This window comes from Myodes glareolus, chromosome 10 (genome assembly GCF_982192425.1).
Source record: "Myodes glareolus chromosome 10, mMyoGla1.1, whole genome shotgun sequence".
NCBI lineage: Eukaryota > Metazoa > Chordata > Mammalia > Rodentia > Cricetidae > Myodes > Myodes glareolus.
Window position 1 is genome coordinate 42,050,615 of NC_142035.1, and position 24,735 is coordinate 42,075,349.

Below are 24,735 nucleotides of genomic sequence, written 5' to 3' on the forward strand. Positions count from 1 at the left end.
CTAAAAAAGAAAAAGATGTTTCCATACTTTTGTTCTTAATTGCCAAAGGCAAGAAACACGAAAACTATGTCTCGGTAGTAAATTATTAAACAAACTTCCATTTGGTAAATCTCTACTGTGAAGTATTACTCACCAATAAAAAAAAAACAAGCCAGATATACACTAACACAGCAACAGTCCTCAAGGCCCTGTTGCTAAATGGTCAATTTCAAATGGTCATGCATTATACACATATGACAATTTCAAAGTAAACATATATAGAGGTAAGAAAAAGGTTCCAGTTTGTCGGGGTTAAGGAGAGTAGCGGTCATAGGAGTGACGAAGAGGAAGCATAAGAAAGATCTTTGTGGAGAAGCTGTGCCTTCTGTGGGTGCTGATGTTTACACTAACATTTATTATACTGTGGTGCACATCTCTGCACACACTGTTAGGATAGTATACTCTAATCACATGTGATGAAATATAGTAGGTACAGTTCAACCAATAACAGATTCTAACTGAATTCCAAATCACAGTATAGGGACATCCAGTATATCTTTTGTCTCCATAATACTTTAGTCTTGTAGTAAAATCTAATCATTCCTGAGTGATAATTCTATGCCAGGCAGTATTTAACAATGAATAATTTGATAACTATTTCAACAATCTTTTGATATAGACACTATTAACTTCAATTTACTGATAAGACGCTAAGAATGTAAGAGATTAAATTGCCGTTCCGAGTGGCAGACTTGGTGCGACAAAACTACACAAAACAAAAACAAAACTAGTTTTTGTACCACTGTCGTTGTACATCTTTGTCCCTTTGCTCTTTACAGTCCCTCTCGGCACTGCTTTGTTTGCCATATTTGTCACACTGCAAGTTACCAATAAATATGTATGGACTAGGTAAAACATATGAGGAGACGCTTTTAGGACCTAGGTTCTGTCTTCTCTGTCCCTCGCAAGCTTTATGATCCAACAAGTTCCTAAAAATCAGGTTCCAGTGCACACCTGTCCACTGCTGCTGGGTCATCCTGTGGACCTCCACCTCATTAAAACCCTCAAAGCATGCAGAACTGTAGTTAAAATAGGTTTGGGGACGGCAAGGTGCACAGTAAGTTGACTATAATCAATAATACGATACTAGAGAGCTCTACTTGGTGCTACCTGTGTACTAATTGGTACACAGTGCTAATTGGCACTCAGAAGACAGGAAAGTACAAGGCCATCCTGGGCTATATAGCAAGACCCTTTCACAAAGACAAAAATAAACTTTTAAAACTCACTACATATTCCAAAATCTCTAAAATCAAATTTCTTTTTTTTATTTATTTATTTATTAAAAATTTCCACCTCCTCCCCGCCTCCCTTTTCCCTCCCCCTCCCTACCTTCCCCTCCCTCTTTAGTCCTAAGAGCAGTCTGGGTTCCCTGCTTCGTGAGAAATCCAAGGTCCTCCCCCCTCCATCCAGGTCTATAAAGGTGAGCATCCAAACAAACCAGGCTCCCACAAAGTCAGTCCATGCACTAGAATCAAAACCCAGTGCCATTGTCCTTGGCTTCTCAGTCAGTGCTCATTGCCAGCCACATTCAGAGGGTCCAGTTTGATCACATGCTCCATCACTCCCAGTCCAGCTGACCTTGGTGAGCTCCCATTAGATCAGTCCCACCGTCTCAGTGGGTGGAAGCACCCCTCGTGGTAAGGGAAGAAGGGTAGAGAGAAGGGAGAAGGGGAGGATTCGGGATAGCTTGGGGGAATGGGATGGGTGGGATGGAGGAAGGGTAGATATGGGAGCAGGGAAGTAAATATCTTAATTAAGGGAGCCATTTTAGGGTTTACAACAGACTTGACTCTAGAGGGGTTCCCAGGTCCAAGGAGAGGTCCCCAGATTGTTCCTTGGGCAGCAGAGGAGAGGGTGCCTGAACTGGCCTTGTCCCATATCCACACTGATGAATATCTTGCATATTACCATAGAACCTTCATCTGGCGATGGATGGAGATAGAGACAGAGACCCACACTGGAGCACTGGACTGAGCTCCCAAAGTCCAAGTGAGGAGCAGAAGGAGGGAGAACATGAGCAAGGAAGTCAGGACCATGAGGGGTGTGTCCACCCACTAACATCAAATTTCAAATGCTTCCATGAAAAAAGTGAGAGATATAGTATAAGAGATAAAGATAATTGGCCTGATTTATTCCTGTCAAGTTGTGTGTGTGTGTGTGTGTGAACACATCACATTATCCTGCATGAATGTATATTGTGATTTGCCATTTAAAATTTACATTTAAAAAAGTTATGACCCAATCTAGTTAAAATACCAGTTGTCTTTATCAAAATAGCAAATATTTTGCCACAGTAAATATTGAACAAATATTTATTGATCATCTGCTATGTGCCAGGCCCAGAAAATATGGAATCAACTAAACAGATTAATGACTTGTCAGTGAAGAACCGCTTTACTTTCTGCCAGAGAGAAAAATTATCTGCGCTTCCTGAAAATCAGTTTGCTAGCATTAGAAAAACAATGACCCATGTGTTATCATAGGCTGATTTGTATCCTTCCAGAATTCACAATTAAGGAATTCCTGGCCACAAAAAGCTCAAAATGAGACTCTGTTTGTGTAACAAAGTCTATAAATGATACTCAGCTTTAAATGAAGTCATTAGTGTTGGTCATAATCCAAGCTGCCCGGTGTCCCTCTAAGAAAAGGAGACTAGGACACTAGCATGTGCAGAGGGACTCTGAGGTGACAGCACAGAAGGAAGCCACCGTCTGCACACCAAGGAAAAGAGGCCTTGGAAGAAATCGACTCTGCTAACACTTCGATCATGGATTGTCAGTTCTCCCACACCTGTGAAGAAAAGACATTGTGTGTGAAGAAACCAGCCTGTTTGCTTTATGACGTTGGTCCTACCAACTACTAAACACGTTTCTTGTCTCACTGTTTCCAGAGCTTGTCAGAGGAAATGTTTGCATATATATAGACTGGTCTGTGCACAAGTCCCACTGGGATGTTGAGTTTTGGAGCAAAATAAACTAGAAATATTAATAAAACAATCAATATATGGGTTATAGTATCGTCCATTTCATAAAATACCATAGAGATTTAAAATAAGAACTGGTGCTATGTCTATTGGCATAAGAAAATAGACAATATTTACTAGATTTTAGTTAAATAACACACACATACAAGCAAACCCTACATAGTTTACATAGTGCAGTCACATTTACATATGAAAATAAAATTTGTCAGCAGGGACAGCAAAAATAAACAGAAAACAGTGGAGGCTTGGGGCTATGAAGAAACAGTGTAGTGACAGATTTTGAACAATTGTTCTGCATGCTTTTGTCTTGCTTATCCTATCCATAACCAGTGTGGGTTACTTTTGTAACTTGAAACAATGTTTCTGCAGTACAATAACTATACAAGTTGCTACAGAGCAATGGGTCTCAACCTTTGGGTCAAGAACCTTTTGGCCAGTCTTTATCTCCAAAAGGTATTTCCATTATGGCTCATAATAGTAGCAAAATTAGAGTTGTGAAGTATCAAGGAAATAATTTTATGGTTGGAGTCACCACAACGTGAGGAACATATCAAAAGATGACAACACTAAGGTTGAGAGGAACACAAGTGGTATTCTTAATTTAAAAGAGGCTTCTCTGAGGAAGTAGCAATTGGTCTAAAAACAGTGGAGATGATATGGTAGGGGCCGGGTGGGGGATCAGAAACTGGGCAGGTGGGGAGGCTTTATGATAATGAAGACTTCTGAAGGAAAGGGGGGATTTCTGTGGATAGAAATGTGTTGAAACAAGAGTCTGGTTTGTTCATAAGGTCAATGAAAACTAACAGAAAAAGTTTAGAAGAAACAGGCACAGATTTATATTTTAGAGAGACTGGTCGTTTAGAGAGACTGGAGTCATCTCTTGGAAGGATGCAAGTTGATTTGAAGAGAAACTTAGCTAGATGGGTTTGTAGCAACCCATGCAAAGATGGTAACATGAGTGGTTGGGAGAAAGTGGAGGGTGTAGTGGGTGAAATAAACCCACTGTGGCCTATAAATGCCATAGGCTATGTTGTGCATGGGAGTTGAGGCTTCTGCACAAAGGGGAGAGTTCCCTTGTAAAGGGGCTATTGCAATTGCTGTGATTAGCTTGCTGAAACCAGATAAGAATGAAATACATTATCCCAATGAGCCCAATATAATCACAAGGACCCCCTAGATTAGCAAGTCGAACAGAAAAGGGTAATGTGAAATATGGAAGGACAGTGAGAGAGATGTGCAATATTGCTGTCTATGAATATGGAATGAAGATCCAAAAGGAAAGAAAACAAGCCACTTCTAAACACTTGAAATAGAACAGAAATGGATTCATCCCTACAAGCATCCCTGAAGGAACATGGCATTACCAAAACTTACCTTGATTTTCACCCATCAAGATTCACTTCAATCTTTTAACATCCAGGACTGTTAGGTTACAGCAACTAAGCTGCTAAGTGTGTTCACGTGTTACAGCAGCAAGAAGAGACTAGTACAGTGGTGCTTCTAAAAGACATGCCGACTGAAGTTAGCGATTATTGTATTGTACAGTAGGGAGAAGGAAAGTCTAAGTGTGTTTTCAGAGCTGGCTTCAGAAATTTGATGCACAGTGTATCAGAGGAGCTAGCTACAAAAAGTGAGCAGATGGAGCCAGTGGGAAGACCAAGAGCTACGTGTCGGAGATGCTGAGTGCCAAAAATAGGAAGAATCCAAAAGGGGATCTGGAAACACCCACCTGAAACTCAGAAGAAATTTCTAGACTATTTCCATAGCTATGATCTTCAATGTTAGCAGGAAAGAAACTCAGAGTAAGGCCATGGTGAAATAGCAGCTTTCAATTCTAACATTGACTAGATAATTCTAAAGACATTTTGGATGTCTACTATGTTGATACTACTTTAAGACACATGATAATCATATCTCAATATTGTGGTATCACTATGGCAGTATGGAAATGATCAGAATTTAAATGAATTTTCCTCAAAGCATGCCTTTTGTCAGCCCTGGATCATGGAGGGTGAGAAAATGAGATGGGTGGATGAGAGTCAGTGAGGGTAATTAAGTTAAACCTGAAGGGTGCTATAATGTTGAGAACCTACATGATGTAGAGTTGGACAAGTAGATGTGCTAAACACAACTCTGTGCGCACATTAGAGAACTGGGGGAGATTCAAAAAGTTCAAATGAGAAGGAATAAGCGAATAAGATCCCCATATAGTGACCAGAGCAAACGTCCAAAGGGTTCTCTGAAGCAGAAAAGGACACATGAGACACAAGGAGTCGGCTGTGAAGCCGGAGTTCACATCCAAAGAATGAGCTTGGAAACAAGTTGGATCCACAAAGAAGAAAGGGTCTCTAATTATTGAAAGGATGGGTGTTAGGTGAATTAGAACTCAAGTCTGAGAAGCGGCAGAATCCCCAGCAACTGTATAGGCTATGTAATAGAAATGGAAATAAGGTATAAGAATAACTATTTTCCTCAGCCAGAATTTAAGCAGTTTCTCTTTCTCTGTCATTGGAGAAGTATTTAGAAAGCATAGCAACTGTTCTATGACCTGTTCTGTATACACCAAAGCTTAAAAGGAAAGGAAGCAAGGAAGAGAAACAATGTATTACTAACAGCCTGCAGGTAGACACATTCTCCTTAGAAAACAACCGCATTTTGAGATTATAGAATGAACTCATCCCAGTTTTTTAACCACTGAATCCCAAGTTAATTTTTTCCAAAAGTAGAATAGCTAAAGTCTGGGTGTATGATTTCCTTGGTTCTAATTCTCTGATAACTACAAGGAGCTCTGTGGTTGGAGTCTTCCCCTCTGCCACATATTTTTTGAATTAAGCATTTTTCTTCCACCAGTGGCAGGCCAAGCCATTAAGTGTACATTATCTGGACACAGGTAGATATTTATAAAGTACTTAAATACTCATTATTACATTTACCAAGTTCTTCATGATAGATATGAGACTAAGAAAAGAAAATTTTCTTGATGAGGAGGGTTGGTGAGAAATGACTCTCTCCAAAGAAATACATTAAAGGCACACCTTTTAAATTCTGTGCTCTTTTCTATGTCTCTAGTGTCTGTATGGCTAGATTTTTTTCTTTTTTTATCTCTTTTCTGAGAGCTTCATAAAATGTCATATTCACCTACACCTCCTACTCTTCTCATATTAACCCCCGCTTCTTAATTTACTCATCGTTGTGACTCTTTTCTTTAAAAACAAACAATCAAAAACCTAACATGTTCAATATGTACTATCCTTATCTTCTGGGTTACATGGCCAACCGCTAAAGTGTGGTCAACCTACCAGGGGTCCTTTAAAGAAACCCGGCTCCCTCTCCACCAGCAGCCATCGATTGCCAGTGACTCCTCTTGTGAGCGCACATTGTACCCACCCCCTCTTTTCACACTTGAATTTTTGACTGGCTCTGTCCTGTGCAGATCTTGTGCCTGCTGTCACAACTACTGTGAGTTCCTATGTGCAACTGCCCTGTTGTTTCCAGAAAATAACATCCCCTTACAACCATCCAGCGCCGCTGACTCTTACAATCCTCCACCTCTCTCTTCTTCTATGTTCCCTGAGTTTTTGGAGGAGAAGTGTGATTTAGATGTCCCGTTTATGGCTGAATAGTCTCCAGTCACGTCTGTGTATCTTGTAGGTATCTGTGTTAATTACTATCTACTTCAAAAAGAAGCTTCTCTGGTGAGGGATGAAAGGTGCATTAATCTATGGATACAAAGATAATTAAGTAGGAGTCAGTTTTAAACTATGTCCATTTAACAGAAAAAAATTCAATAGATTTTCCCCCAGGGCCTTTAACTGTCTAGACATAGGTTCTTGGCCTCAATAATGGTGCCAGTTATGATTTTCAAGGTTGTGGGAACAGGCCTTAATCCAAGAAGAAAGTAGTTGGTTACTCCCCTAAAGTCTATGACGCTACTGTACCAGGGGCATGTCTTGCCATGCTAGTAATTAATGTATTCCCTAGAGTTCACAGCTGGGTAAGGTTAATGATTGCCTTTTTCTTCTGTTAACATGCATAAATCTTTCAGTTCTTTAAAGGCTATCTAGTGGGGATAAAGCTTCCAGATTAGTACCAGTTCTGTTTTCCTACATCCTATGACTCAGATGTGTGATATCTTCAGTAATAGTGTCTACCCATCAAGTGCAGAACTGTAACCAAGAGTCATGACAACAGCCTGCAATGTCTGGAAGCCTATGGGAATTCATTGATCAACAACTCCAGAAGAGGTAACCCATCCCTGGCACTAGACTTTATTAATCCGGGGTTTCTAGTAGGGGCATTGTCACCATAGTATAGGATGATGCTATTTAAACTCTTTATTTTTCTACGTATATAAAATTTTTTGCCTGTTTCCTCTCACTTATAGATGTTAACTTTGAATCATCATATATGTGTGCTTCATTTGGGAAACCTATAGAGATCCAAAAATTAGTAAGTGCCCATTGTGGGGAAAGCTTTTAAGGCGGTGTAAATTGCAGTGGCATAGAGGATTAAATGGGATTAATGAGACAGGAAAGGTTAGATTGGGTCAAGGATGAGAGGGTAAAAAAAGGAATAAGGGAAGGAATAATTAACACTAAAGACCTTTGGAAAGTCGTTAGGCATTTTAATGGTCCACTATTGTCATTAGCTTCTCACTTTAGTTATAGGGCTTGAAACCATATCACTAATTAGTTGTCAGAGGTAGAGTTAAAGGTCAACTCTACTCATCCAATATTCTTTGAGATGCTGATGGGGACATGAACAAAAGATTGTTTAATAGCTTGAGCTCATCTCTCCCCATCTTGTCTTGACCAGCCTCATCTGTAATATGGCGCTTGTCAGATAACTACTTCATTCCATGTATGTCTGATTTCCTAGCACATATCTGTCCCCTCCTACTCTTATTGCTATTAGTATAAAATGTGTGTAACATGGAATTCACTATATTAATTGCTTTTAGACACACTGTTCATTGAGATTTAGTACCTAAACATTTGTGTACAGTCATTACTACCGTAGTTATCTTAAAATGTTCTGTAGGTTTGTCAGAAACAAAGCTGTCCGGCTCAGATCCCGTCTCTTGTCCGTCTCTTTTGATGCCTGTCAGCAGCCAACCAAGGTCATTATGTCATTCCATTTTCCAAGCACACAGTCTAAGAAGTAGACAGAATAGTTTGCCCTGAGTTGCAAAACTGGCAGGTGTTAAAGAACTTGGGTTGAAGTTCTAACAAACGGGTCCAGTTTTCAACCTCAAGGCTACACTGAGCATTCAGTGAGTAATAGGGGTATCTGGGGGAAAATGGTATTATTCAATAAATTTGTTTTAATGTTTGCTTTTTTAGATAATTTTATGAAAAAAAAACAGTTTCATAAAGTAACATCTTGCTTTTTTAAACACATCAACCTTTAAGTCCCACTGTAGTGTCAGGAATCAAGATACCAAACAACTGAAAATAGTTTAAAATAGTCGTGGAGTAACACACACGAGAGGTGGGGGACACTGAACGGCTACTGGATCGGTTGTGTCTTGTGTGAACATGCCATACCACTAGAAAGCTCTGAATCCATGCTCTGGTTCCAACAGGAGGTCAAGTTCTCAACCAAAGTAGTTCTCAAGGACAGCAGCTTTTGAACTCTGTCTATGACAACTCAGAACCATCCAGAGCAGTGCTGGTTAACTTTCTACATTGTAACCATGAAGATCAATCTTGATAATAAACATTAATCCAAAGAACAGATTTTTAAATGGTTTTAAAACACTCGAATGTAAAATTCCTAAGTATTAGTTTTAAGTTGACTTTAAAATACCTCAACAAAAAAATACATAGTTCACAAAGTAATTACAATAAGAATTACTGACACCCCCTCTCCAACAATTTAGAGTTCTTTCTGATTTACCATGGCATTTTTTTCAGGTTTTACCAATTCATTTTCCCAAGTTTTGGCACATACCCACACACACACACACACAAAGAAGAAGAAGAAGGAGGAGGAGGAGGAAGAGGAAGAGGAAGAGGAAGAAGAAGAAGAAGAAGAAGAAGAAGAAGAAGAAGAAGAAGAAGAAGAAGAAGAAGAAGAAGAAAACTTTAAATGGTTAGAGAGCATTTCATGGTATCCCATGATATAATGCCCAAATCATTTTCATCTCAAATAATAAACTCCACAAAATACAAAATAGTGGTAGTGAAATATAGACTTACAGTAATATCAAATGTGTAGCACATGACCCAGAAAGCATATGACTCAGCAAACTCAGGTTTTTTCTTGGGTTTTTTGTTTGTTTGGTTGGTTGGGTTTTTTTTTTTTATGTCTAAGCAGAGAGAAGAGTCAATTCCAAGGGGCAGCTCTGGGGTGGATCTTTGTTTTGACTGACATGTGAGCTGTTATACAACTTTGGATGATTTTTCTGTTCATTGGCAATGGATTCTCTAATTTTAAGCATATGTAAATCCCATTATACATATGCATGATATTTTTGCATATACATAAATCCCATCATACACATGCATGAGTAAGCATGAATTTTTCCCTGACTGTCATCTTCAAAGACAGATTTGCCTTCCCTGTGCTTTTACCCAGTACTCTTTAGGTCAGCTTTGTGTGTCTCTCCTCCCATCAAGAAGTAGAGAAGTGCTCTATTATATTGTCCTGTGAAGAAGTGGCAGACACAGTTTTTTTCAAAGGAAGCTACATCAGTTTACTGGAGTCAACCTAATACTCACAGGCATATATGCAAACAGACATACACAAACACACATGTGCAGACACACACAAAACACATACATACACACCACATGTGGTGATTTGAATAAGAATGGCCCCCATAAACTTTACGTGTATAAATGCTTGGTCCTTAAGGAGCCAGCACTATTAGGAGGTATGGCCTTGTTAGAGTAGATGTGGCCTTGATGGAGGGAGTGTATCACTGTGAGGGAGGGCTTTGAGGTCCCATATGCTCAAGCTACACCCAGTGTGAACACAAGTTCCTTTTGCTACCTGCGGATCAAGATATAGAACTCTCAGCTCCTTCTCCAGCATCATGTCGTCTGCAGGCAACCTTGTTTCCTGCCATGACAATAATGGTCTAAAGCTCTGAAATTGTTTTCTTTTATAAGACTTTCTGTGATCATGGTATCTCTTCACAGCAGTAAAATAACTAACTAAGACAGTAGATCTGTATTATAAATAATACTTTTGAAAAACTTCTATCCTTTAACTCTCTGCTATTGGAATAAGAACTTAAGTTATTCAATCTGTTAATCTCGCCTAGTTTCCTAAAATAGTTTATCCCTATTTCGTTCATGTCAGTAAAGGCCCACTTGCTCCATGATTCTCACAGGTGGGAATCAAGAACTATTTCCGTTCTTGCCTTTTTCAAAGAACCTTTTTTTTAAAAAAAAAAAACTTTCTTATTTTCCTTATTTTTCAAAACACTTCATCTTCCAATGTGATCTTCATTTTGTTGTTTTTTTCATCTCCAAATCATGAAGTCTAGTGGTAATTGGGAGGGTCCTTCTTCTTCTGCCTGTGGATCCCAGACTTGAACCATATATATATATATATATATATATATATATATATATATATATATATATATATATAAATAATTGTTAGTTTTGCCCAAATGTCATTTCAAGTGAACATACAGAGGACAACACAGTGCTTTGCAGTCTACTAGTGAATAGCAACACTTCAGAGGCAGGTGTGAAGTGAGGAAGACTTAGAAGTGAATTTGATTTTGCCACCTCTTAACCAGATCATTTAGACAAATCCAGTTACTTGTAAGCCTTGTGACATGCCTGTAAAAGGAAGCTAGTATGTAACAGAATTATCAGAAGCAAGCACACGCGTTCCTGAGTTTGCCTCATACCAAGGAATATGTGGCTCTTCATAGTTATTAGTATTGTGTTGTTTTCAAAGGGATGCTTTCAGTGCCTTCTGAAAATCTGGAGTCAGCTCTTTTAGAAAAGAAAACTCTGTTCTCAAAGAAATTTCTGGTAACCTGGGGTATGCCACACACTAGAGGCAGGACAGGTATTTGCAGTAAAGGAGCATGGTGACCACACACTAGAGGCAGGACAGGTATTTACAATAAAGGAGCATGGTGTCCCAATCTATTTTCAGTAGGTGAACTGCCTGGCCTGAAGTTCCTCTTCAGTAGTTTTCTACTTCTATGTACTTGGTCACATTCATTCTCTAGTCCTCAGCTTTCTTTCCTATACTGGTAATTAATGATAGTTCATGTAATGGAAGTCACTGTGAGGATGTGTATGTGAGTTTACACATACAAGCAGTGTCTTGTCACTCAACTGGTACAAGGTAAGTGGAGTTGAAGCAACTTCAGTCTCTAGCAAAGTGCTATGCCTCCAGCATAAACCACTGATTCAAATATCCTTAGATTCTGCTTCCCTTGCCAGCTAGTCCACCCCTAATCTCTGTTCACCTTTCCGGCTAGTGTATCTGTAAATGGTGAGGTGCCTAAATCTAGGCACTATTAGATTATGCATGCTTAAAGTAGGACCCACTGAAGTAGAGTCCAGAGCTGAACTATCTTTGAAGGCAGATTGGGGACTGAGAAATCCACGAAGATGTCAGTACACTTTGAATATTTGACATCCTTATCTCTTGTTTTTATGAAATAAAAGAATTTGGGGATCCATTTTATGCCATCCTCCTTACTGATATGGCATCATGGGAAAAAACTACATAATGAAGAATGCTCCACATAGGAAATTTCTAACACTTTCTTCTGAAGTTTTATTTGGCTGAGAGAATTGCCCTTCTCCACCTCCCTCTCGGATGTGCCTCCCATGCAGCTGCTGTTTCCAGAACCCACATTAGTTGATGCTAAGTTAGGATAACTGGTGGATATTAAAGGGATAAGGAAATAGTAGTTAGCCATTTTTGAAACTAGAACAATTTTTTGTAATAAAGTGTAGCCACCCAATTGTTCTGAAAGTAGGGCGGTTGACGCTCCAGAGCATGAGAGATGCCATGGCCTCTGTTACACGGATGACAACCCTGTAGGATGCTTCATTCTCCAGCATAGGAGTCTCTGGTCAGTGCAGCCTGGGTATCCCTTCAGTCTGGACTGCTCAGTGACAGAACTCACAGTTTCAGAAAGAGCCCCTTTCTTGAGACACTGGAGAATAAGGCAGGGTAGAAGGACAGTAAAAGTTGAGCTGACATGGAAAGAGAAAGAAGGCCCTCTCTCCAGAATTTGACATGAAGTCAGAGATAATGCTTGCTCCCTTAAACACAAAAATGATAGTGAAAACAATGGATGAACTGTGCCTGCTTGAGGCCAGAATGCTCATGAACTTGAGTTTTACTGGATTCACACTCCTCTTAGAGCCCTAAGTCTAAGCAATACATCTCATAGAACTACCATACAGTTACATTCACAAAAGGAAACCCCTTAGGAGAAACAAGTCAACCAACTCATATTGGTTCCTTAACTTTAAAATTCACTTCAGCTTAAAACCTTGCTGGGAACTATATCCTTTGAGCAATGTAACTTAAAAGCCTAGATTCCTGTGGGGGGTTCCATTGTGAGGACACCTAAGGGTGTCCCTTTTTCTAAAGACCAATGCATAGATCTAAAGTGTTTACTGTTTTTGTCTCAACTTAATAAGCTCCAAATCTTCTTTAATCTGACTTATCCTGAATATCTTTTGTGATATAGTCAAAGATTCAGATCTCCCTGAGTGGGGGCCCTAACTGGGGAGCTTCTGAAGCTGCAGGCAGCAGTACTAGGCTGAATCTCCCCTCTGACCCTGACAAGAAGACCCCAGACACCTTAAGACTCTCACAGTTCCTTCTCTAAAGCTCACTATCCCCGTTCACAGGGTCCCTAGGTAGGAAAAGTGGCATATCTGACTGTAACAATGAGGAGTCTGATTGTTGGGGTACCCCACAGCCAGCAAGCCCCAAAGAAAATCACACAGAGTCTACATTAGGTTATAAAACTGATTGGCCCTGATTGGTTCAGGCTTCTTATTAGCTCTTATGACTTATATTAACCCATTATTCTGATCTATTTTAGCCATATGGCTCGGTACCTTTTTCAGCTGGCAGGTCACATGTTGCTTCTTTGGTGGTCTGGGCAAGACTGGGAAGAATCAGCTTCCTCCTTCCCAGAATTCTCCTGTTCTTATTGCATCACCTCTACTTCCTGTCTTATTTTCTCACCTATACTTCCTGCCTGACCAATCAGCATTTATTTAAAACATGATTGACAGAATACAGACAATTCTCCCACACCATCTGACAGAGAAGCTAAATAAATATAGGACAACAATTTCTTACTTCTTGACTTCAAACATTACCTTGAGGCTTTGAGTCTCTCACTGAACCTCTTTCTGACCTGGGCTCTCAGCTTCCATTTCTTTTTCTCTTCAGGAAAGAGTTAATAAGAGAAGTCTTAACCTGCATGTTTTAGAAAAGCCTGTGTATAAGGTTGGTCCTGGGTTCTCATCTGGGGATTTGGATCTTAGAAAGGTTCCCACCATTCCCTGGTAAGAATTGGTCACTGTTTACAAAAACACTGTGGTTTTCCCTGAATCCCTGCTTTCCTTCTGGGACCTTAAACTTTATTATAGACTAGGCAGAGGGCAGAGAGGTGACAGCACTGAGTACAACCCTCAAATACCATCTGACGCTTCCCTAATAGTCTGTATTTCAATGTGCCATCACTGTCCAGTGTCACAGTAATTGATCATGCCCTATGTGTGCACTGGACACCAGTGCCTTGTTCCCTTAGGACTTCATCTGGGTACTTCTTCCCCTTCCTAACTGTTTTTTTTATCCTTTCCCTGTGTTAAATCATAGCCATGGGTGTGACTATATACTGATCCAAGAATCCTCTCGTTACGCCATCAAGTGTGGATGTCTTCTTAGAACTTCTGTCACAGGGTTATTGCCAATGTGGCACTATATACACTAAACATTCGGTACCCTAAGCAGTCATGAACACATCAGAAAGGCGGTACCTTCCATGATGGCTAATCTTGGTTTTCAAATTGTTGCGATTTGGAGTCACCATGAAAACAAGCCTCTGGGCAGGTCTGTAAGGGAGTTTCTATCATGAAGGGGTGTTGGATTCTGTCAAAAGATTTTTCAGAATCTAATGAGGTGATTATTTGGGGCTTTTTCTTTCAGTTTGTTTATATAGTGGATTACATTAACAAATTTTTATATGTTAAACCATCCATGCATCTCTGAGATGAAGCCTAAGTGATCATAGTGAATGATTATTTTTTGATGTGTTCTTAGATCTAGTTTGCCAGTATTTTATTGGGTATTTGTGCATCTTTGTTGCATCTTTGTGTAGCTTAGGTATTAGGGTAACTGTAGCTTCATAAAAGGAGTTTGGCAATGTTTCTTCTGTTTCCATTGTGTGGAACAATTTTAGGAGTTTGGTATTAGCTCTTCTTTGAAATTCTGGTAGAATTCTGTGCTGAAATCATCTGGCCCTGGGATTTTTTGATTAGGGAACCTCTAAAGACTGCTTCTATTTTCTTATGGGTTATAGGTCTATTTAAATTGTTTATCTGGTCTTGGTTTAATTTTTGTATGTGGTACCGATCCAGAAAGTTGTTCATTTCTTTTAAATTTTCCAAATTTGTGGAGCACAGACTGAGTTAATTCAGATGGAAGTAGCCACCTTAGATATGAAAGCCCCATTCCATGAGTGAGGGTCCCACACTGAGTAAAATAACAATGAGCCAAACACCAGCGTTCAACTCTCTCTTTGTTTTTTGACTGTAGATGCAAAATGAGCAACTGCTTGCATGGTTTTCTTGCCACGATATGCCGTGTCCTGAAACTGGGAGCCAACAGAAACCCTTCCTTCCTAAAGTTCCTTTCAGGGTATTTTCTAAATCAACAAGAAAAGTCACAAATACATCTACCAGATGTGTTTTCATGTCCTTACTGGATGTCTCTCTGTTGCCTGGTGCTAAGGGACACCAGGACACTGTCTCCATCGTTCACCTGGATGAAAGCAGCAATGGGTACTGCTGAGAGACATTCAATGTGCATCTCCAAGATTCTATTTCTGATTCACCGAAATGAGAATTTCACTAAGATATTGCTTTAGAATTTAGAACTGACTTTTTTCGATTTCCTTTTGCATTTCTTATTCTGTGGCTCTTTACTGTTATTGTTGGTTTGTTTTGTCTTTTCTTGGTTTGTTTTAATGGTTGATTGGTTGGTTGGTTGATTTTGAAACATGGTCTCACTATGTAGAGCACTATGTTTTCAAGCCTGTGACAATCCACCTTCCTGGGTGTTGAGACTTCAGGCATATGCTATCATGCACAACTATTTTCCTTTAAAACTTACCTTACCAATCAAGCAGATCTGTGATTTAATGCCATTTAAATAATGGCAGATAGGATCACACAATACTGTAGACTTAAATTAATTCAGCGACAAGTTTGCTCTTCACCATTTCTAGGTACATTGTTAATTTATTTATATTTTCTTTTTATATACACTCACTTGAATGGCATAGAGGTCTCTGGGAAATTCACAAATAAAAGGGAAATAACAAGACATTTCTGCTCTAATTCTAAGAATATTTGTTCTAGCATTTTCATTGCTTGTTCAGGTATGAATATGTGCAAACAAACTCTTCCCAAATGACGTTTGCTTTTTGAAAATTATAAAAGTGAAAGTCTATTAAAATGTCAAGTTGACTCAGCCAATGAATGACCAAATTATATTTTGGATATGCTCTATGTTCAGCAAATAAAACCAAAAGGTGCTTTATAGAGTCAATAATTTGTAATTTTCTTCAACTGAAAATGCTCCAAGACATCAACTGCCAAGGTCACGGCATCACAATTAAGATTCTTTTGCGTTAAAGCAGTTGTGTGATGGATGATGTAGCTGCTCAGATTGGACATTGCTGTTTGAAACTTCAGACCAACAAATAATCCAAAAGTGATGAGTGCAGAAGATGTTAGGCAGGAGGTGATAGGTGTTTCTTATAGCTTTTCTGTATGAAACAATTGGCTTCCAAAAATGATGCTCCAAAGTATTTGTGTCCTAATTTGATAGGTCAGAAACTGAGGGTGTAGCTCATCTGGGTAGTTTTCCTGCTGATGGTCTTTCCATTCAAAGAGCTACAGATCCAATTAAGCAGCACTGCTGCTGGGGATTAGCTAGGATTGACCAATATGATAAATGACTATGTGCTACAATAGGATAATGCTGTTGTACAGAGAGGGGGGCCCCTTGTTTGTCCTGTCCACCTGGCTAGCTTACACCCGAAATAACCACACAGAAACTGTATTAATTAAAACACTGCTTGGCCATTAGTTCTAACTTCTTATTGGCTAACTCTTACATAGTAGTTTAACCCATCTCCATTAATCTGTGTATCACCACATGGCAGTGGCTTACCGGAGATTTTAACTGACATCCGTCTCAGGCACAGGATCCATGGCTTCTCAATGACTCTGCTTTCCTCCTCCCAGCATTCAGTTCTGTTTTCCAAGCCTATGTAAGTTCTGCCCTATCAGCTAGGCCAAGGAATGGAAGCAACACACAAACAGAAAGAATTCCTACACAATAATGTGGCTTTTTTACTTGTGTGGATCTCAGGTTCTGAGAGTAGCAAGAGGGTAAGCACCAATGACTCAGCATGTTACATGCTTGCGTTCTATCATTTTTTTGTTCTACAGATGACATCAAATTATATATCAACATTTGGAGTCGGTGTGAGAGAGGCCTTAGGCTCTGCTGTCCCTGCAACAAACTTTCTCTCCTGGTCTCTTCACTTTCTTACACTTCCGGCTTAGTTGCCCAAGTTTTAAGATCGTCAGACCTGTGTTTATTAACTTCCATAGTGTGTGTGTGTGTGTGTGTGTGTGTGTGTGTGTGTGTGTGTTGTGTGTTATATGTTCAAGTGTTTAAAGAATTTATCTTTCTTATTTTTTTTGTTTCACTTTTTTTTTTTTTAAGACATGGTCTTACTCTGTAGCTCAGAATGAGCAAGAACTTACTACTCGGCCCAGAATAAACTTAAATTTGGGGTATTCTTTTTCCCTCAGCCTGCCACGTGTATGGTTACAGGCATGAAAATGAGACCCAGTTAAACAATTTCCTTTAATGTTTTCAAGGTCAAAAAAATCAGCAAAGCATTTTAGTTGTTACCATCTTTTATCGATGTCTGGATTACTCTAAAATAGAACCCATAAAGGCTAGCTGGCTTCTTTTCTAAGTTCTTCACATCTTTTTCTCGTGATAAAACACCTGGGGAAAATATCCTTTGAAATAAGAAAGGTTTATGTTGACTCCTGGGATGCGGGAACTCAGTCAGTCCATGCTTACCAAGTCCCACACCACTGGACCTGGAATGAGAAGAAGCATGTAGAGAGCACAACTTCTTCATGTGTGCCCGGAAGCAAGGACCAGGATCAGAGTCAAAATAAGCCCATCAAAGATTTGCACGACTGATCAGGTCCCATTTCCAAACAACCCTGTTCAGCGCTGACATGAGCTAATCACCTTTCAATAGCACCACCCTCTGGGAACCAAGTTTTCAATACTTGAGCCTCTGGGGACATTTCAGAGCCAAACCTTCATGAATGAGAGGGCATTAGAACTGTGAATGACTGGATGTCTGTAACCGAATGTTTACCCGAGCAGAAGATGAGGTAGGGACTGGATAGAGTTGGAAGGCAGAAGAAATACTCCCAAAAATACAACAATAAATGGCGATGGGAGGGGATAGGGGTTAATCAAAGAAGAAAAGTAAAATGGGGTAAAGGGAGAAAGTGAGAGACGATAGTAATACTAAAAGACTCTGACCTCCTAGGCTGCCATCACTGCAATTGTCTGAGTTAGCGCTTGAGACAGAACAGCATCCTGCTAAAGCCAGGTTGAGGTATCCATCACCAATAAACTAACCAAAATAAGAAGTAATGGTGAAAAAGCAGAAAAAGAATATTTAGTCTGTATTGCCACATTAGAATGAAGAACTAAGAGATTCAATGACCCCTCCAGGTCTGCCTTTCAGGGTTGGTATAAGGCTCAGGTTTAAATACAGGCCAAGGTGTGGTCCTGCTATCACTACTGTGTGCACCATGATCCAATCTCTCCTGCAAAGTGCTTTAACACGTTCTCAGCACTGTGTGAAATCTCAGCACTGTGACAAACTCCCCTCTGGTCAACACCAGCTATCAGCCTTTTCTTCCCAGGATAGGATTTCTGGGGCACAAATATCTTCAATCCTACCAGAATGGTATACAGTGCGGTAAGGATTCCCTAGGAAAGAAAAGTAAATGGTTTAAGAATAAAATATTATTACCACCTTTTATAAACCCATGGGATATGTAGAAGGATTTCCAAAGTGACCTTGTTTATCCTACTCACAGGCAAGTAAGTACCCCCTGGTCAAAAAGCACACGTATAACATGACACTCCCGTGTCACTGGGTCATGATGATGCAGTATTTGTGATGAAGACATCCCAGGCTCCCAGAACTGTGAAGCACAGGGTCACCATTTACGGCACTTAATGCTTACAGGACCTACTTTGGTCCGCTGATTTTTTCTAAATATTTGATACACATTTATTTATGCCTATGATAATTGATTTATTGCAAAGTAATTATTAGCTCATTTTTCATGTGGATATATATGTTATTTTGTCACATGCGTGTTTGGGATTTTGACCGCATACCATACTTAGAGGTGCCTCTGCTTGAGAATTGGTCATCTTTTGCTTCAGTGATGTTTAGATGACCAACACGTTGGAAATATAACCCTTCATGTGTTACATCCGTACAACTGTCAGCTGTGACCTAACAATGGTTCAGTTGGGATTGCCTGGTCTTGACTCCAGGTTGGGCTATTTCTGCTTCATATATTTCCTCTTCTAAAACTGAGGATTAGGAAGGATAATCTACCTAAGGAATCTTCATGGCAAGTACATTGGGGTTGGAGCACACAGAGCCTCCAAACACCCTCACCCCAGACTGGTTTATTGTCCAGATCATTAATTAGTGTAGGTCACATGGGCCAAATTCAATATCAATGGGACAAGCAATTGTAATCCACAGGGAGCATTCAAGAACAAAGATTTAGAATGAAATTATCTAATCTATGCAGCCTGAAAATCTAACTTTTATCTTTTGAAATTAGTATTGTGAGAGATAACTAAGATGATGCAATGAAACGATTTTTAAAAGTGTCTTATTTTCTGGTGGCAAAATATAATAAGTGCCTATTTTCTTTCTGTATTTCACAGGTTTTTACATCATGTTTGGCAAGAAAAAGAAAAAGATTGAAATATCTGGCCCATCCAACTTTGAACACAGGGTTCATACTGGGTTTGACCCACAGGAGCAGAAATTTACTGGCCTTCCCCAGCAATGGCACAGCCTGTTAGCAGACACAGCCAACAGGCCGAAGCCCATGGTGGATCCGTCATGCATCACACCCATACAGCTGGCTCCCATGAAGGTATGCAAGGGCTCTGTCTTCAGGTTGACTTCTGAACCATGATCTTATCTGATTTAATGTACCCTCTTTATAATCTGTGTAACTTTTTAAAACGTTCATATATTAGCCATAATACTCTTCATTATGAAGCACAGAAAAAAGAAATGTAGTCTTCAGATACTGATTATTATAAAAGTCAGGTATAAAATTAAACTATAAAATGAATTTTTATTTCTGTCAATAATATCCGTTTCCTCTGATAATATCAGCAATAGCCCTACTCAAATATTTTGCTGGAGGACATATTTCTGTTGTCCTCTATTTACTCTCAAAATATTTATATTTACTATTATAAAAGATGTAATGATAACAGATTTCAATAACAATAAATCATATTTATAAATATATGGATACACACATGTGTGTATCCATATGTATGATTTATATAATAAATATGCGTAACTTCAAATTTACCTTCACAGCCTAAGAAAGAACTATTTCAAATATTAGTAAATAATCTCAGTCATTGAATAGCCTATAATATACCTGAACAAGCAGCTGGTAGGTTTTTAACAAAGAATGTTCCCTACAATAGCTGCATAGAAGCATAATGCAGACACACTAAGTTTTAGATATGCTCAGTTACTACAAAGACAATTCAGAGGTTGCAGCTTCTTCTTTACCTCAGGGTAGAAATTCCATAATCTATCAGGCAGTTGCTCACAAGCTCACCATGGGAGTAAAACATCATAGATGCTTATCAGTTTGCATTTATAACAAACTCTAGATGCTCTAATAAATAGGACAACATTCTTTAATACCAATATTCCTGATGAACACAGTGGCATACCTGCACTTGGGAGACAGAACTAAGGAGAGGGTAAGTTGAGGCCAGCCTGGGCTACATAGCAATATTCTGCCTCGAAATAAAGAAGTTGTTGTTTTCACTGGACAAAAGTGAGCACATCAGGTTAATCCTTTCCCGTTGTTACAGCCCAGAAATTATTCTAACTGATACAACAAAATTCAGAAACACACATAAAGGTCATCACAACTTCCACCTCACAGAAGCCATCAACGCATCTTAATGTTTCATTTCTATTTCTTTTTAATTGTGAATTAGTATAATAGCAATAATTCTAAATATTTTGATATATTTAAATTTTATTGTGATGTCATACTACATAACTATCCTTGAATTCCCGTTTTTACTTAAGATTGAGTTAAAAATCCTGATTCATGCAGAGTACTTGAATTTAGTTCAAATTGTAACTTTTATAATTTACTCATTTTTCTAGAGAAGCATGCTACAAAATATTGCTACAATAAATAAAATATGAGTAATCGATTTTCATAGTGCAGTCTGGAATGCTTGGGAACCTTAAGTTGTCAAACTGTTCTCATAGTAATGGAGAGTCAATTGTCATTTTCGTTATTTACTGAGGATCAGGAGGCTTTTCCAGAAAGAAACGTGTCATGTTGCCATCGTTGATGCCTATAGGACCCTGAACTTTATTCTCTTTAGCTTTATAAGCTTCTTATTTAGGTGGTGGGCACCCGTGCCTTTAATTCCAGCACTTGGGTGACAGAGGCAGGCGGATCTCCAAATTTGAGGCCAGCGTGGCTTACAGAATGAGATCCAGGACAGTCCAAGCTACACGAAGGAACTCTGCCTTAAAAAGGTAAAGAAGAAGAAGAAGAAGAAGAAGAAGAAGAAGAAGAAGAAGAAGAAGAAGAAGAAGAAGAAGAAGAAGAAGAAGAAGAAGAACAACAACAACAACAACAACAACAACAACAAGAACAAGAAGAACAAGAAGAAGAACAAGAAGAAGAAGAAGAAGAAGAAGAAAAGAATGGTGATGGTGATGTAGTGAAAATGAAAGTTTAAAATAGTTTCTTGTTTTTTAATATATTATACAGTAGATAGCTTTTAATTATCACATAAAACAGAAGTCTTTTGGATCCTGAACAATTGTGGGGAGTTCTTAAAACATAAAAATTTAAGAACAATCAAAATCATCTGGTGTTCATATCATATAGGATAGTCTGTGATTGCCACCCTTTGATCTTCACACTGTACTCATTTTGCTTATTTTTAATTACTCTATATATTCATGGAAAAAGACTTTTGTCTTCTCTAGTTGACTGTTAGTGGTCGAGTCAGCATCAAGTCCAGAAAGACTACTAAATATAATATCTTATTATAATTGAATACAGTTTCTCTAGCCTGACAGTTCAGAGTTATGTAAATGCTTATATCCTTCTAGACCATCCCTTATCTATTTTAGCCTCGTCAAAGAACTTCAGGGAATTTTCTTTTTAAGATTTACTTTATTATTTAATTATGTGAACCTGTGTGAGAGAGTATTTGTATATGTACATACTTGCATGTAGGTGCCCTTGGAGGCTAGAAGGGTGTCATTTTCCCTGGAACTGAAGTTACAAGCAATTGCAAAACATCCAACATGGGTGCTATGAACAAAATTCAGGTCTTCTGAAAGAGTAGCAAGTGCTCTTAACCTCTGAGACATCTATCTAACCCCTAAACTACACAGCCATCATACACACACACACACACACACACACACACACACACACATATCACACACACACACACACACACATATATATATATATATAATATATATATATATATAGAGAGAGAGATACATAGATACATAGATAGATACATAGGTACCCTAAACACAGACACCCTGTGTGTGTGCATTAATTCTTTGAGAATCTTATGTAATGTATTTTGATCACATTTGCCTCCCCACAACTCTTCCAAGATTCATTCCACCTCCATACCAACATGGCTTCATCTTTTTTTTTTTTTAATCCATGGAATCTAATTAGTCTTTTCCAAGTACTCTTGGGTTTAGAGCCTGTTTTGAAATGTGATTGACCTACCAAGAGTCATATGCTTAAAGAAAATGGACTCTCCCTCTCCTAGAAGCTATCAATCAGGAATATCTCCTCAGTTAACGGTGGGATGTCCCTTCTTGATGGGATCCCGTAGGGCTTGAGCTTGCTCTGATCTTGTACATGCAGTCGCAATGACAGTGAGTCATGTGTGCAACTACTCTGTTGTGTCCAGAAAACATGCTTTCTTGTGAGCGTGTGTCCACTGATCCTTTTAGGGAGATATAGGGTAATTTAAATGTCCCATTAATGGCACACCACTCCACGGTCTGTACATTGACTGGGTGTGGGTTTCTATATTAATTGTCATTTACTTCAAGAAGAAGCTTTTTCCACTGAGAGCTGACAGATGTACTAGTAAGTCACTGGCTGCCCTTCAAAGCCTCCTAAGAGCCTTCTCTTTATCCTGTGGAGGCTGAAGTTTGCCAAGCTGGCTCTCCTAGGTCATCTTCATCTCTGCAATTGTCAATATTTTATAACGTTCTAAAGTTGGGGTTTTCTGACTTCCTTTTTCAGCTTCTACATCTGGTAATTGCGTTAAAAATAACCTTGCTAGACAAAACAGGTAAAATCAAGAGAAGAGAACCTCCAAGTTCAGTTGTTGGATTCTGGGAGATCACTCCGTATTTTCTCCTTTGTTATAGTTTATGGCAGAAGTGCCTCAGTGAAAGAGTCCTCCTTCACAGCTTTGTCATTCTCTTTCTCCTTGCTCATGCTTCATACTGGGCACCTAAATATCTTTAACTCTGCCAACACAGTCCAATGTCTGTGACCGCCTCATTCCTTTAACATGTTTTTAAGTGCATGTTCCTAAACTATAGGACAACTATATGTTTTCTAGCATTAGAGGGGCTATTTATTCTAGTGTCCCCTCTAACTACTGAGAATAGTCACCAGGGAATCAAACTACAGCAGATACTTGCCACACTTTTAGCTGAATGAGATTCCCAGAAACCATGACAGTGAGGAGTAACCCAGAGAGACTCTTTTGACATTCATGCCTGCTTTTTGCCCTACACTGTGGTCCTCACACCACCTTTCAGATTAACTCAGTGACCTCTGTCCTCTTTATTGTCATCCTGATAGTTTCTATGTGCCTCCTCTCAACGGCCATAGATTCAATCCGCTACAGCGTTCCTATCCTCTGCTTTAATATAGTTTTAGCTCTTTCTTATTTTATAACTATCTCTACTGTGATACATGTTGGGCATAGAAGCATCTATTTTAGCTCTTGAAACGTGATGCCATAATGTTTACCCAGCTGGACTTCCTCTTTCCCTTTCTCAATGTCTGCCTTAGTGAAGAAACACCAAAGTTTATCTAACAACTAGGCAGATGTTAAAATGGGAAATATTCACAGCCAGAAGGAAGAAGCAGTACAGAGACCCTGTGGCAAAAATAGGTTTAGTCGATATAAAGAGAAACACCTACAGGGATGGGGAAGAGAGTGCCAGGGAAAGAGGAGGAGGTGTTGTCGGGTAGAAAGCAGCCATTGGATAGCAAACAGTACAGAGTATTTGGAAATTGTACTTAAGAGTGTGATACCTGATAATGCACCTATGTGAAAGCTCCAAGTTTTGCATACAGAAATTATTCTCTTAGGAAATTAATTGATTCATTTAAAGGTCAGCTCCAATTGAAAGTTTACCTGCCATGCTGACCTAACGTAGAATCCTGCAGGTTAGGGGTGGGAGTCATCATGGAAAGGTGTGAAAAGTTGAGATTCAGGAAGTCCTTCCAGCCGTATGATTGCCAAAAGAGGGCTGAGGAAAAAACACAAAGCTTTTGTAGAGTAGTGAGTTTTTCATAGAGATGATTTCAGTGGAAACAGAATGTAATTATAAGATGGACCCTGTCTGGAAGCTCAACCTTATTTTAAAACTATTTGTAAAAATTCCACTTCAAAAGAGCTGCATCCGTGTGTGTCTGGTTGATCAGAACCAAGGCTCCCACCAGGAGGACAGATGGCAAATCCTCTGTCAAATCTTCTTATATTGCTACATTTCCAGACAGTGAAGACAACAGGCTCTCCCATACTTCCCCATGCCTTTTATTTTCAAAACTCGCTACAAATGGAAACTGTCTTTTCAACCAGCCCACCAGCATGGGAACTGAGAAACTGTATCTCACCTGCCGAATCTAGGAAACGGGATAAGAAAGACTGCTTTCCACCTAGGAAGAAAAGAGAACAAGCAAAGCCTCTCCATGCACATGAGTCCCCCATTGCTAGGACTGCTGGCAAGTTTTTGACTCTAAAGTTAATCTAGGCTTCAAAATGTACACCCTGGGGGCTGGAGAGATGGTGCAGAGGTTAAAAGCACTGGCTACTCT

At 39.2% G+C, this 24,735-nt stretch overlaps 1 protein-coding gene across 1 annotated transcript in view; it reads left to right on the plus strand.

Moving 5' to 3' along the window:
• Positions 1 to 24,735, plus strand: part of Pak5 (p21 (RAC1) activated kinase 5) — a 282,318-nt gene that overhangs the window by 172,216 nt on the left and 85,367 nt on the right. Inside the window, exon 3 of the mRNA XM_085696776.2 lies at positions 19,286 to 19,500. Coding sequence (XP_085552902.2) covers positions 19,297 to 19,500 — 204 coding nt within the window. The 5' untranslated portion in view covers positions 19,286 to 19,296. The remainder of the gene's footprint in view (positions 1 to 19,285; positions 19,501 to 24,735) is intronic.